Source organism: Aricia agestis, chromosome 7 (assembly GCF_905147365.1).
Source record: "Aricia agestis chromosome 7, ilAriAges1.1, whole genome shotgun sequence".
In the NCBI taxonomy this organism is placed as follows: Eukaryota; Metazoa; Arthropoda; class Insecta; order Lepidoptera; family Lycaenidae; genus Aricia; species Aricia agestis.
The window spans coordinates 941,121-955,589 of NC_056412.1; the positions used below are offsets into that span (position 1 = coordinate 941,121).

General features: G+C 37.2%; 1 protein-coding gene across 2 annotated transcripts in view; it reads right to left on the reverse strand.

The window, feature by feature from the left end:
• The window catches only part of LOC121729149 (hemicentin-1-like), a 226,260-nt gene that overhangs the window by 12,617 nt on the left and 199,174 nt on the right, over positions 1-14,469 (reverse strand). For both annotated transcript variants that reach the window (XM_042117556.1, XM_042117555.1), the window contains exons 11-14: positions 11,233-11,384; positions 7,765-7,987; positions 2,978-3,193; positions 764-892 (exon numbers count right to left, since the gene is read on the reverse strand). In XM_042117556.1, the coding sequence (XP_041973490.1) occupies positions 764-892; positions 2,978-3,193; positions 7,765-7,987; positions 11,233-11,384 (720 nt within the window). The remainder of the gene's footprint in view (positions 1-763; positions 893-2,977; positions 3,194-7,764; positions 7,988-11,232; positions 11,385-14,469) is intronic.

Below are 14,469 nucleotides of genomic sequence, written 5' to 3' on the forward strand. Positions count from 1 at the left end.
TGTTCAAATGAGTATGGATAGAAGATAGAACATATTAATATAGATAGACACACTAAGAAGGCATAGATTTTAAGTATTAACGTTAACGTTTGAAATGTTACTTGATAATAAGTTCTAAAGTACATAGATTTTGTCTTCAACTGTACCACTTAGTTATGACTGGTAGAAGCTTTCATTGTCTTAGAAGCAATTAAATTTCCACGACTGTACTCTTCACGTATGGTCAGGTCGGCTCTCGTGGGACTATAAATTTGACTAACAAGCAAATCTGAGATGTGTGTGCTTACTTAGTCATTCGAGAGAAATTTGGAAAACTAGCTTGTCTTAAGGTGAACACGAATCAGGTGTACCAATATAATATGACCATAAGAATATTATATTGCTATTCTACATTTTGTTAGATTTTGTATTATATAAGTCTAGTAAAAAGACTTTTAAGTCAGGCTACTGGTTCGTTCTGCATATTGTCATAATACTGTAATGCTGGCTTCTCACGGTGCGTGCTTCTCACGAGCCACGCCGCGCCAGCCACTCGCCGTGTGAAGGGGACTCGAGGTGGCATGTGGGCTGGCTCGAGGTGGCACGGGCTGGCTCGAGCAGGCGCGTCCGATCCGAATAAAGTTGGTAACTTCAAAGGCGCGGCTCGGCGTGGCTGGTAGCACGGAATCAACTGTTGACTCGAGCACGAGCTCGCTCGTACAAATCGGCTCGGCGCGGTGCGGATCGTGATATTATGTGCTGAGAAGCTAGCATAACATCTCACCTTCGTAGTCCCTAGCTCGGTGTTTGATCCTCGTGGCGATGAGAGCGAGACATAAAATGATGGCTATCGTGAAGGCGGCTCCCAGCACGCCTCCCAGAGCCCAGTTCACTTCCCACGCTTCTTGGGCATCTGTGAATACATTACAGAATTTAACAAGGGTATACGTTTTTTTTTTTAAGAAATGAGGGGGCAAACGAGCAAACGGGTCACCTGATGGAAAGCAACTTCCGTCGTCCATGGACACTCGCAGCATCAGAAGAGTTGCAAGTGCGTTGCCGGCCTTTTAAGAGGGAATAGGGTAGGGGAGGGTAGGGAAGGGAAAGAAATAGGGGAGGGTAGGGAAGGGAATAGGGGAGGGTAGGGAAGGGAATGGGGTAGGTAATTGGGCCTCCGGTATACTCACTCACTCGGCGAAACACAGCGCAAGCGCTGTTTCACGCCGGTTTTCTGTGAGAACGTGGTATTTCTCCGGTCGAGCCGGCCCATTTGTGCCGAAATTAATTGATCTGAGCGAAAACACGATCAAAAACACGATCTGTGTTATGTTTTTAAAGTTGGGAATAAAGTTTTATTTATTTATTTATATCTTAAAATTTTCTCGATAGAAAAAAACCACAAAGATGCATCTAATTTTCACGAAATTTTCATAATATATTGCCATAACCGTGCATTAAACTAAGTTAATAATTTAACACATCGAATAAAATTCTATCATTGAGACACTGACCTTGCGAATTTTCAAAATGTTGTATATTTATCGAGTTATTAAGAAAAAACTAACTTGGCGATGAATCCGCGTCGTCCTTTTTCACCTGGCATATGAAAGACGGGCGTGAGTGTGAAGAGAGAAGGACAATGTTTTATTTTTTTGGATAGTCGCCCTCTTAAGAGGATACACCAAGGGTGAGAGAAATTGAAAATAGGTATTTGAAAATGTATTGCTGTCTCACAGTCTCCCACCGCAGAGCGCGATAGAGACAACACGACAAAAGTTCTAATAAAAGAACAGAAAATCTTCGATTCGTTGTCTGCTGATTCCTTCTCCAAAACTTAACCGATTTAAGTACTTTTTTCATTAAGAATTAAAGCAAGGCTTGACCTGTGTTCCTATGTTTTTTTTTTTTTGTATATTCTAGCCAGTTTTGTTTTCTGGGTATTTGAACACAAAGGGAATTCTGGCCATTTTTTGGGTTTTTGAACGTTAAAAAAAAGAAAACATAGGGACATAATAGTGGCCATTGATATATTCAGGAAAAAAATCATAAGTCTACCGGCATTATCCAGGGAGGAAACAGGGGACAGCGTTTGTATGGAAAAACGGCGGTGTGGACTCCTCTTAAGACTGCTTCGTAATAACGCTGCGATGACGCAGCGCCCATGTGGACAGGCTCTAACCTCGCCTCAGAGTCGTGTCACAAAGTGCGAAATATTTTATTGTTAAGTCAAAGACACGGCATAGTTTGCAATGATAAACAGAATCATTGCTAATCATGCCTTGTCTTTTTGAAGAAAAAATGTGTATGGATTGCATCTTTATAGGAATTTACGATTGAATATATTAATTAATCGTAAGTGCTTATAAATATAACGCAATAATAGAACTGATTTACTATTTATAGACGAAGTAATATTTATAGACGAACAAACATAACATATACGGTAGAATTAACTAAATAATAAAACGCAAAAATATAATAATAGAACGTAATAAAAACCACAAATTATACAAAGGTTTTAATTGACCTTAAATGATAGTTTAAAAAATATTTCCAGTTATTTCTGTCTGTATAAATGGTGTGGAAATATAATATTGGTATGCAGTGGCGTCGAAATAGTAGCAGAGATTAATTAATTTTATGTTGTTTTTGCGTGAAAATTAATAATTGTTGGATAAATATTTTAGTCCGTGTTTATATTTCCTACGCTCTCCAGACTAAGCGGCTTGTCGCACTCACTAGTATTATATTATCATCATTTTATTCGTTGATACTGACTGAGGACCAATGAAATTAAGTATTTAAAAAAATGATTATACATCATTAAAAAACCGAGTTCTAACCGTATTTCCTAAACATTAGACTACCTTTGAAATGTCTTCTTCCCAACAAAAAAATAACCAAATTCGCAAATTATAATTGCATAAGTTGACAAAAAAAGCTATGCAATAGCTTTTCCGCGGCAGTCCCCGAGTGCCACACGTATTTTTGTTCTTACCAGTTCTTGGAGCCAATCTAACAGCGGTCTCGACGCTAAACGACACGTGTTCGGATCTGCCCCGGGCGTTTGCGGCGTACACGACGACTTTCAGCTGCCGCTTAGCTCCGAGCCTTCGGAGACTCCAGTGCGGTGAGGTGTTCGTGGAGTTAGCGACCAGCCCCTCGTTCGCCCAAACTTCCACCACATACGTGCAATGCAGTCCGCCGTCGTAGCCTGCAAAAATCCATTCTAATATTATAAATGCGAAAGTGTTGTTGTCAGGTAGGAAACCATAAGTTTTCAGGCAGAAAACTTACTTTTCTACCTGAAAAAAGTGTAATCCACACTATCTATATCTATATTAATTTTATAAATGCAAAAGTGCGTCTGTCTGTGTGTCTGTCTGTCTGTCTCTTATCTCTTCACGTTCAAGCCGCTGAACCGATTTTGCTGAAATTAGGTATGGAGATACTGTGTGTCCCGGGAAAGGATAAAGCATACTTATATCAGAAAAATGTGCGGTTCCCGCGAGATAAACGAATTTTGGCGCAACAAAGTTGCGGGCGTCATCTAGTAGTATATTAAAATCAAATCAAACAATAATAAAACAAATTTTAAATGCGCCATTTCAAGTGATTTGACAGTTCAATGTTATCTATGTTTCTGTGGGTATGCTGCGCTGACCTCCATTATACAAGTACGGTAGACTTATGATACCCTTTGAAATGTTAAATGGGTTATTTTTTATTATTTTTTTATTTTGGTTTAATATTATTACAATTATTACAATAAGACATCGGTAGCTACAAAAGTATAAAACTGCAGCGCAGCTACCAATGCAAGTAAAGTAGTCAGATTTAGTTCTCTTCCCCCGCATTGGCCCCCAATGCGGGGGAAGAGAACTAAATCTGACGTATATTGCAAATGGCTGGTTAATCGTTATTAGTTGTCATCACTAGTATTAGTTCCTAGTACTCCCACTACTTCTATCAGCGCCAATATGGCGACTTTCCAACGTCATTATTACGTCAGATTTAGTTCTCTTCCCCCGCATTGGGGGCGCTGATTCCGCTTCGAATAGGCACAAAAAGCAGGTGGGTGTTATATTAAGTCCAGCGTACTTGTATAATGGAGGTCAGTGTTATGCTGGCAATAAGGGTAACCTTGTATGCATAATTTATGACCTACTGTGTATTATCTATACTGTGTCAAAATTATTATTGCGAAAATAAGCTTTTTAATTTGGGTGTAACAGGAGTTGTAGAAAAAGTTGGACGTAACGAAATTTGAAGATGATAGAAGGTGAATACAATCAGAAGTATAAGTTAGTTCTGAACTAACATATACCAAAAACGTATAAATATCGACATTATATATTATTATTATTACTCGGTGAAAACTTGATGTGGAAAATACTTCTCTTAAAGGTTTTAACGCGACTCGTGCATTAAATTTTCACCGTCTTATAGCAAGATCCTTCGTTCTAGTTTGGTGAGTGCTTATCTCCGGAAATGTGTCTTAATGGAAGAATACTAGATAGAAATCTAAATAAGTGACTGAGAGACTCGTAAAATATTATAATTTTAGTCAGTGTCTTTTTTAGGGTTCCGTACCCAAGGGGTAAAAACGGGACCCTATTACTATAACTTCGTTGTCTGTCCGTCTGTCCTCTGTCTGTCTCCAGGCTGTAAATCAAGAACGGCTAGAGAGTTGAAATTTGTACATAATATTATATATATATATATGTTGCCTCTATTACAAAAAAATCCTAAAAACAAAATAAAATTAATATTTAAGGGGGCTCCCAAACAACAAACGTGATTTTTCGGGCATTTTTTGGTCTATAATCTATATCAATAATGGCAACAGGTAGGTTCTTGAATTTTTCGCAAAGTCCTTAATTATATGTGTAGCTTAATATTTAATAATAATATATAAATAAAATAAAAAATTAAGGGGGTTCCCATACAAAAACACAATTTTGGCCTAATTTTGCTCTATAATGGTACGAAACCCTTCGTGCGCGAGTCCGACTCGCACTTGGCCGATTATTTCTAATCTCTTTTCATGAATAACAATATTATTGTTTATCTTTTTTATATCACTTTCGATAACTTGTTCAACCGCACATAATAAGCATGACGAAAAATTTTTTTTCTTGTTGGTAAGTGAAGGACCATTCAAAAATAGGAATATCGGTGAAAAAATATCTTTGATAGCTTAAAAACTCTCCAAGATATCCACAAAAAAGTGACCTAACTGTGACGTCACGCTTATTTATATAATATTTAACATAGCTTGTTCGATGGCTATGTTAAAATTGCGTTTATGAAAGTGGCTTCATAAGATTTTTTTTCATAAATGGCATAACTTATCGAATGGTATACAAAAATTAAGGCATTTTATAAAAAATCGACTTGACTATCCAACTTTTAAGGCTCATAACAAAAAAAAAATACGTAAGTTATGAAGCTGAAAGAATCATGGCCAAATTGGTATAGGAGCTGGACTCGACTTTTATTTTTGATGTCCCAAAATAAACTATAGTTAGATTTGGTTGTTCTAATGCTCTAAACATAATTCCGTTTGAGAATTATGTCTAAATAGCCACGATTTTTATAATAATTAATAACGTTTACAATTATTTTGAGGTTAGACGTAAGAACTACCTTTTTCCCGACTGCGGTATGGCCTACAAGTGTATATTCGGCGATCTCGTTTCTAATTATTTCAATTTTTCCTAGAGTATTACCCAAAAAATAGAACGATTGCGAATAATTGCCGGCTCTCAGAACATAACGAAACTAAAATATATTAATCTTTTTTTGTGGCTATTAATAGACACATTTCTAATGATTCTCGATGCCTTAAAATATTAGTGAATTTTTGCTACTCTTGGCATATCGGGACGCCACCGCCCACCTGGTACGATTTGGCCATTGTTCTTTTGGAAATACTTATATTTTATTGCTATGTCTTTATTTTATTTAAAAAATCAGCTTATCTTTGATATTGTCGTCATCCCTATTGTTATTAGAAATAAATATTATTTGCTCACACTATTTACGGGTAGGGTTTAAAGGCGTTCTTCGCCATTCTTCTATTAATACCGTATTAAGTGGCATGATGAGCCGTTTTTGATGCCGACCTCAAAATTATGATATTATAGTAGTTTGAGAAGGCGAAGTGATTTTTCATTATACTTTAACAAGCATTTCATTGTTGAAACTTTTCATATTTCTCCCTTCGAGCCTTTATTCCTTAGATTGTTTGTGACTGGTATAATAATTAATTAATAACTTGTAGAAAAGTTAGAGCGTCAATCTCTTTGACAATTGATATCTTATTTCCAATAGCTGCATTTTTATTTTATTTATAGTCTTTTGTTTTGTAACTTTAGTGTCTTTGTGGAAATACTAGATTTGGCTTATCATTGTTCACAATGAATTGGGAATAACTGTGGTTTTTGTTAACGATCATCAACTAGTAGATTTTAATCTAACTTGAAATGAACCGCTCCATCACTCACTACTTGATATGATTACTAGTATTATTTATTATATCTCCAGTGAAGTCAATGGTTTTAGGATCAACACGTAGGTTGCCATAGTCAGTTTCAGATCTTTAATCAGATTCTAGGATGTTCAATATAATTTTATATGAGTATAATATTATACAGCTAATAAATTCCCCGTTTTTTTAAGTCGGTTAAAAAGAGAAAATGGAAGAAAAGGGTGTGACACTTAAGTTGTGGAATCTGATGAAATCTGATGTGTTTTTTGCTGTCGATATAAATTAGTTCAGGGGTTTCCAATCTTTTTAGCCAGCCCAGTTACACGTAAAATATTTTGTCACGGCGCCCTACTCTACCTAGATATTAGAAAAAGTTACATAAATAAATACATTTAATGGTTATAGTTAGGTTAAGCAGCTAAATACCTAGTAATAAACATATATTTAATCATCTAGCTTTACATAATTAATCCCGCGTTGGAAACATGTTATTTCCAAGTTTGGTTAGGACCATGCAGGCTGATCACCTGATTGTCTGACAAGTAAGATGATCCATGCGTCAGATGGGCATGTAAAAAGTCGGTCCTGCGCCTGATCTCTCGCCAGTCGTGTCGGTCTTCCGTCCCACTGGGTTATGAGAGTAAAAGGAATAGAGAGTGCTCTTGTGTACTGCGCACACACTTGAGCACTATAAAATTACTCCTGCGTACCTGGCCTGGTTTCAATGAAACCGGCCACCGTCACCGAAACCGGTGTGGGGAGTATTATTATTATTATTATTATTTAATTTTACAATATTTGTGGTTTCGGATAATGATAGAGGATAGACTCACGGCGCCCCTCTTGCCCTTCCATGGCGCACCAGGGCGCCGCGGCGCACTGTTTGGGAACCCCTGAATTAGTTCATTCGAAATCCCACAAAAAATACGATCATTTAGAACAAGACTGTATTCATAATTCAACAAAATATAAATATTATATTATTATTATATTTTGTCGTGAACTTTTAGCGCGGCTACCGAATCTAGAAATTTCGTAACGAAAAACACCTAACATTCGTCTAACGTCGTTTCAGCTCAGCAGGCTTCGGCTCGGTGTGGCTCGGGGTGTGGGCTGCTCCGACCAGCACAGCGGTTGTTTGACTACGGCTAGACGTACATAATTATAAGTTATAACTGCTTAAGTAGATAAAAATGCTATGCAATATACCGCGGCAGTCCCCGAGTGCTACACGTATTTTTGTGGATTAATACACAAATGCTTGACAGCGACCTATGTAAAATAATATTTACCTGCAAAGCATATCAGGTCCAGAGAGTCATGCGTGAGGTTGTATACGGTGCAATTGGAGGGCGGGTCCGGTTTGGTGGCCGGCAGGATCGTATACACGCAGGGGGCGACCTGCTGCCCCGCCAGGTTCGTGGCGCGACACGCCAGAGTGCCGTAGTCGATATCCGACACTGGCGTGTAGGTCAGCACCGATTTACCTTGTTGCGCCTGTATTGTGTACCGTTCCTGAAATACAACATGAATTATTGGACGTCAATTTTGAGTCAATAAATCGGTCAGTTTTATAACGTTAAAAGTTCATTCTGGGCTTTAAAAACGTCAAAAGTGTTTTTTGTAAGTGTCTAAACGAAGTTCGGTTATATGGTGAAATTACGTCGCGTTATATTGTATACGTAGCGCATTGCTAATCATGCCGAACTTCGGCCGCGTAACTTCGGCATGGTGTGCTTAGACGCTAAGAATGAAATGTTAATTTTATTATTACTTTGCTTGTATCAAATTATTTATTGTTATTAGGTACATTATAATATTAACCTCCCGAGTTAATTGACTCTGAGAAATTACACAATTAGAAGACAAATTTTGTCTTTAATTTTGTGTAATTTCTATTTAGAAACATTTTACCTCCAAAGTTAATTAACTTTGGAGGTTAAACTTGATAAATTATAAAAAAAATACATTAAATACTACAAAAACTTATTAATAATAATTATGTTAAATAGCTGTGCACTTTCCAATCTACAGGGTGTAACAAAACTAAGTGATAACACTTCGGTGTGTTTGGGTCTCTCTATATCAGGGGTCACCAAATGGCGGATCGCGGTCCGCATCCGGACCGCCGCCCGACCCATTGTGTGCGGACCGAGCATGTTCGAAGATGATCTTCGTTCATCTTAAGACTTAAACATCTCCAGGATTTAATGTCAATATCTATAGCTTGTACCAATATTTCACTCAAAACTTCAGAGAGATAATTAGCTACAAAAAATGGTTACCGTACTTTTCTCATTGATATTTAAAAAATACCTTTGTAATTTCCGTAAATTACCTTTGTTTAATAAATATTTTATATGTGTGGACCGCGAAGGTCATTTCATGTCTTAAAACGGACCACGAGCGAAACTAATTGGTGACCCCTGCTCTATATTATAGAGTTCACTGTCAAAGCAGCGCTGCAAGAGTAACTTTTTTTTACTTTTATACTTATGGGAATGATGCTGGGGCGCTTGCCCATAAAAATCACAAAAAAATCACTTTCACAGTGAACTATACAAGGGATGCATATTATCACATTGTGTAGAATTAAACAGATTATACCTCCTGTTAAAACTAAATCTTTTTTATGTTTATTTACTTAGAAGACTGTGGCCATGCTGGCAAATGGCATTTTCTCGAAATTCAGTCAGAGTTATACCAGCAATATCTAGATTTCAGCATAAGCTGAGTATGACAACCTCTTGGCTTAAATGCGTTAGGATTTAGGATCGTGAATTTTGGTAAGACATAGCTCAATATTATGTTTGAGTGTTTGAGGTATAACGACAAAATTCCTATTCAGAGAGAACTACCTTCTCACGAGTCACGGGATGCACATATTGTAATTGAAGACGTGAGTGGAAGAACACAATAGAGCCATACCATCTACGTGGTAGAGCCATGCTTCGGCACGAATGGGCCGGCTCGACCGGAGAAATACCACGGGCTCACAGAAACCCGGCGTGAAACAGCGTTTGCGCTGTGTTTCGCCGAGTGAGTGAGTTTACCGGAGGCCTAATCCCCTACCCTATTCCCTTCCCTACCCTACTCCCTTCCTTACCCTTTTACCCTATTCCCTCTTAAAAGGCCGGCAATGCACCTGCAGCTCTTCTGATGTTGCGAGTGTCCATGGGCGACGGAAGTTGCTTTCCATCAGGTGACCCGTTTGCTCGTTTGCCCCCTTATTTCATAAAAAAAACTAACATTTTGTAACATACGGACATTTACTAATTTTTTTCCTTATGAATTAAGAAAACATTGTAACTTATCTATTTATACACCTAGCTAATATTATATCTGGCTACAAATAAAATGCATTATTTCAAATTGTTTCCCTTAAGCCTGAATTTTTGCAAAAAAAATATTTTTTTTCTGTTACTTTATTTATCTCGTCCATCAAAATAGAGCCTATCTATTTTTTTTAAATATGTTCAGGAAGAGTGAGTCTATGCCTCTATTATCTTAAAAAAATATTTTGTTTTATAGTCGGTGGATTGGCGTGGCGGGCATTATTTTTTTATGATTTTTGAAGGGTTATATTTTTTTATTTAATAGTAAATACGTAGAGGCATAGTTGTAAACTTGTAATAGATGCCTATATTGCATAAAAAATCATTTGTCTGGACGCATTATGCAGGGAGAATACAGGAGAATAGGTTTTATGGCAAAACAGTGTTCGCGTTCCCCTTAATATGATTAAGGGCCTTATTCATTAAGGGTCTGTCCGCACTGCGAATTTTAACCGCACGGATTTTTCACATCTGTAACACAATATAATCTTTTGAGAGTATTCGCATTGCCGATAAAAAAATTATATGAATAATTTCTCTAGAATAAATATCGCGCTGTTAAAATTCGCAGTGCACACAGTCTCTAACAATACAATACATTTAAGATTAATAGACTGTTACATTGATGTTTGATGAAACGAGAACAAAACAGCACTTATATCTGATAAAAGTATTCCCAAAGGACCGATATATTTTATACATATTGAGTATCGAACTATATTTCTTTGTAGTTCTTTATCTCATATCGCTAAAGCCTACTGGGAGGCAACGATTATGTTTGCGATTCTAAGATGTATTCTGTACGTCCGTAGTTTGTGTTTATTTTACCGAAACAAATTTAGGACTCCACTCTTTTTGTAGGCGCTTTGTATGCAATGCGAGTGAATTTCTTTTATACTTTTGTGCAAATATAAATCTGGAACCATCTGAAATTGTGCATAAAGCCGTCTTTATACAAAAGAATAACTGAACGAAAGTTTGTTGAATAAAACATTGTGTATAAACAAAACACGTGCCTGTTTAAATTCAAAATTTTAACATTTCTTTTTCATAACTCAATAGAAATCAGAGTCGTATCACAAATTCACAAATAATAAATTTTCAACTTTTTGATTAAAAAACTATTTCATTTAAAATAAAAATGATTTTATTTCATATCGAATTCAACTATTTTTAGTTACAGTTAAAAATAGAAGAAACGTTTTTTGAGTTCAACCTAACTTTTCTAAGAAAAAAAAAAATTATTTCAAAGTAATTGATAGCTTGCTATTGAACGCCTAGATGAAATCTTTATATTTTGATCTACCTCGTATAAAATTGAAACGGTGAACTGAGGAAACGGTTCAAGAGTCTCAAGCGCACTTCAGACGGCTTCAGTAATAGCAGGAAAAATATTATGTCATAGTTGAAAATCAATGAACTTACGGGGTCGACTTTCATAGAGCCTGCAGAATTGTTGAGGGTCCATTCAAAAGTGTCCGGCGGCGGGAACGCCTCCACTTCACATTCCACTCTCGAAGCCTCTTGAAGCGCCGCTCCAATCAATTTTATCTCCTTTTTTTTACACAACGGCCGATCTGCACACAGAGAATGCACCTTTATTGCCAGCGGTCAGAGCTCAGTTTCCTATCGCCCGATCGTTGTCTTACAATTTCCTTCAAATCCTCGCGACAGAATATAAAATCGCGGGGGATTTGCATTAAAATATAATTTTCAGGTGAAATATGATATTTAAATTTACACTTTATATGATATTTTGTCGCCACTGTTTGAAAGGTATTTTGCCGTTATCCAGAATTAGAGCGAGCGTGAATCGTAAATTAGTAAGTTTTTCAATCTCGTAGTCTATGGCTCTCATACAAGCATTTTACGTCATTAGCACGCTAACCGAGATACTACGAGTATGAGAATTGGGGCCCTGATAGTAATAAATGACAAACAAACTATACGCTCTGACCCAATCATGTTTAGCCAGGGTCTTGTACCCTTTTTTTTGACGAAAGCAGGTCACTGTAGCCCTGACGTCACTGCGACCCATGAGGATATATTGAGACTTCTTCTACATTGTACCATCGAGGAAATTGATTCCTAGGCAGGAGAGGGACCTACGTCATGTGGTCGACTTGTGTCAATTCAATGTTAGCTGTGAATTGTGATCGGTCGGATGGGTTTGACTTAACCCGACCAAATTACTTTGGTCCGCCATCTGCCTAGGAATTAACTTCTCTGATAGTACAATAATCTATTAATTTTTCTTTTGTCAAACAACTTTTACGCTTCGTAGCTAACCTAGGTAGGCTACGAATCATTGGCATCATAGCACTTGGACATAGTAAAAGGAGGGGAAGTAAGTTATCTTCATACAAAGGCACCGCGCGCGGCTTGTATGTGTGCGCCATAGTATCAATGCGTCACCACGTACGGCACACAACAAAATCTCGGCCAGTTTTATAAGGCTGGTAACGCCGAGATTTTGTTTGATACTATGGCGAACACATACAAGCCGCGCGCGCGGTGCCTATGAAGATAACTTACTTCCCCTCCTTTTACTATGTCCAAGTGCTATGATGCCAATGATTCGTAGCTAACCTACCTAGGTTAGCTACGAAGCGTAAAAGTTGGATTGGACTTGGATCATTTTTTGTATTGTACTTTCTCTAGGTAGAGAAAAAGTGGACTTGAGCTGACTGTCTCAAGGGAACAAAATATTTTTTTGAAAACGAAACATTTTATAGAAACTTGTAACCCAAATATGAACGTATATTAAGTTTGGTTTCTTCATTAAATCGAAGATGAGTGTTAGCTCAATGCTTTGCACCCGCTTATTATTGGTTCTGTCTGAGATCAAAAGGGGTGCGAAGCTTATCTTTAATTAGTTTCCTCACAACAAACAGATGTGTATCAATTGAAAGGGGTGAATGTTACTTTAATTGACAATTTCTGGTAAAACAGGTCTCTATAGGACCCCTGTGGCTCAGTTGGTAGGCTGTCGGTACCTCAAGCCGGGGGTCGCGGGTTCGAATCCCGCCGAGTGAACAAAAAGTTTTCGAAGTTCCTGGGTCATTGTGTATTAAATATGTGTAATATAATAAAAATCTTAAATATATATTGTATAGTATAAAAGTATTAAATATATTTCCGTTGTCTGGTACCCGTAACACAAGTCCTTCAGGTACTTAGCACGGGGCCAGACTGACGTGGTGTGAAGCGTCCATAGATATTATTATTATTATTATAGGAATCGATAACGATATCAAATTCCAGTATTTTGTTAAACATCTGCGAATTTTAATACAATAACAAAATAGGTTAAGATATTGCTAAGCTTTTATCGTGGGCCTTGAGCGCGGCGACCGAATAAAGAAATTCCGTAACGAAGACTTCGACCGGCACTGCGGTGGTGCGGCATTTCCAGACTTCGGCACGGTGTTTCTGTGGGTGCGAGTTGCTACTAAATGTATGCGAATTAAAATTGCATAAATTGTTAAAAAATGCTATGTTTAGGGTTCCGTACCCAAAGGGTAAAAACGGGACCATATTACTGAGACTTCGATGTCTCTCCGTCTGTCTGTCCATCTGTCTGTCTGTCTCCAGGCTGTAACTCAAGAACCGCTATAGCTAGACTTCTGTAATTTTCACAGATTATGCATTTCTGGAGCCGTTATAACAACAAATACTAAAAATAAAATAAAGTTAATATTTACGGGTGGCTCCCATACAACAAACGTTATTTTTTTCGTCTTTTTGGCTCGTAATCCATAATAGCAACATATAGACACTTGAAATTTTCACAATATCTTCAACGCTTCGTGTACTTTAATATTACAATAAAATTAAAATAAAATAAATAATTAAGTAGGGCTCCCAGACAAAAAACACATTTTTTCCTTATTTTCGCTCTGTAACGGTACGGAACCCTTCGTGCGCGAGTCTGACTCGCACTTGGCCGATTTTTTTTATTTTTTTTTTATTTTTTATAATAGCTTTACCGCGGCAGTCCCCTAGTTGCGTTACGGAGCCAGGTACATTGAACTTTGACAATGAAATTGTATCTTCACGACTATCAGATTAAGTTCAATTTTGAATTGCTATTTCGAAAATGCCGCTTAGGAGCTGACGCTAAGCCGAGTCGCAATGTTAGTGGCAAATTCCTTGGAAATATAAAACCACATTATGTAGCGTGTAACACCCCACATTGTAACTAGGCGATATAAAAAGCGGGAAGCGAAAAGCTTTTACCTCAAGATGTTGTCTTTCCGTAAGTACACACTAACATATTGAGAAGAATATTGTTCTTCGTAATAGTTGCTTGTTACCTTTTAGATTGTTTTGATACATTAGCGTGCGACGACAATTTGATGCAAAAAGAGTTTTAGTGACATGTAATTTTAACCGTATATTATATAATCGTTGAAGATACAAAAAAAATAAAAAATATCCACAGCCGAACATATAACCTCCTCGTTTTTTGGAGGTTGGTTAAAAATAAAATGTATTTTGCGTGATCTAAATATTTACATTATGTCTTTGATGTGAACCTGCAAAACAGTTCTAAAATTGAAGTTAAGAATAATTTTCGCTTCTTGGAGGACTTCGCATACAGAGTGTAACAAAATTAAGTGATAATACTTTAGGGTGTGTAATGTGTTCTTGTAGAGAGTT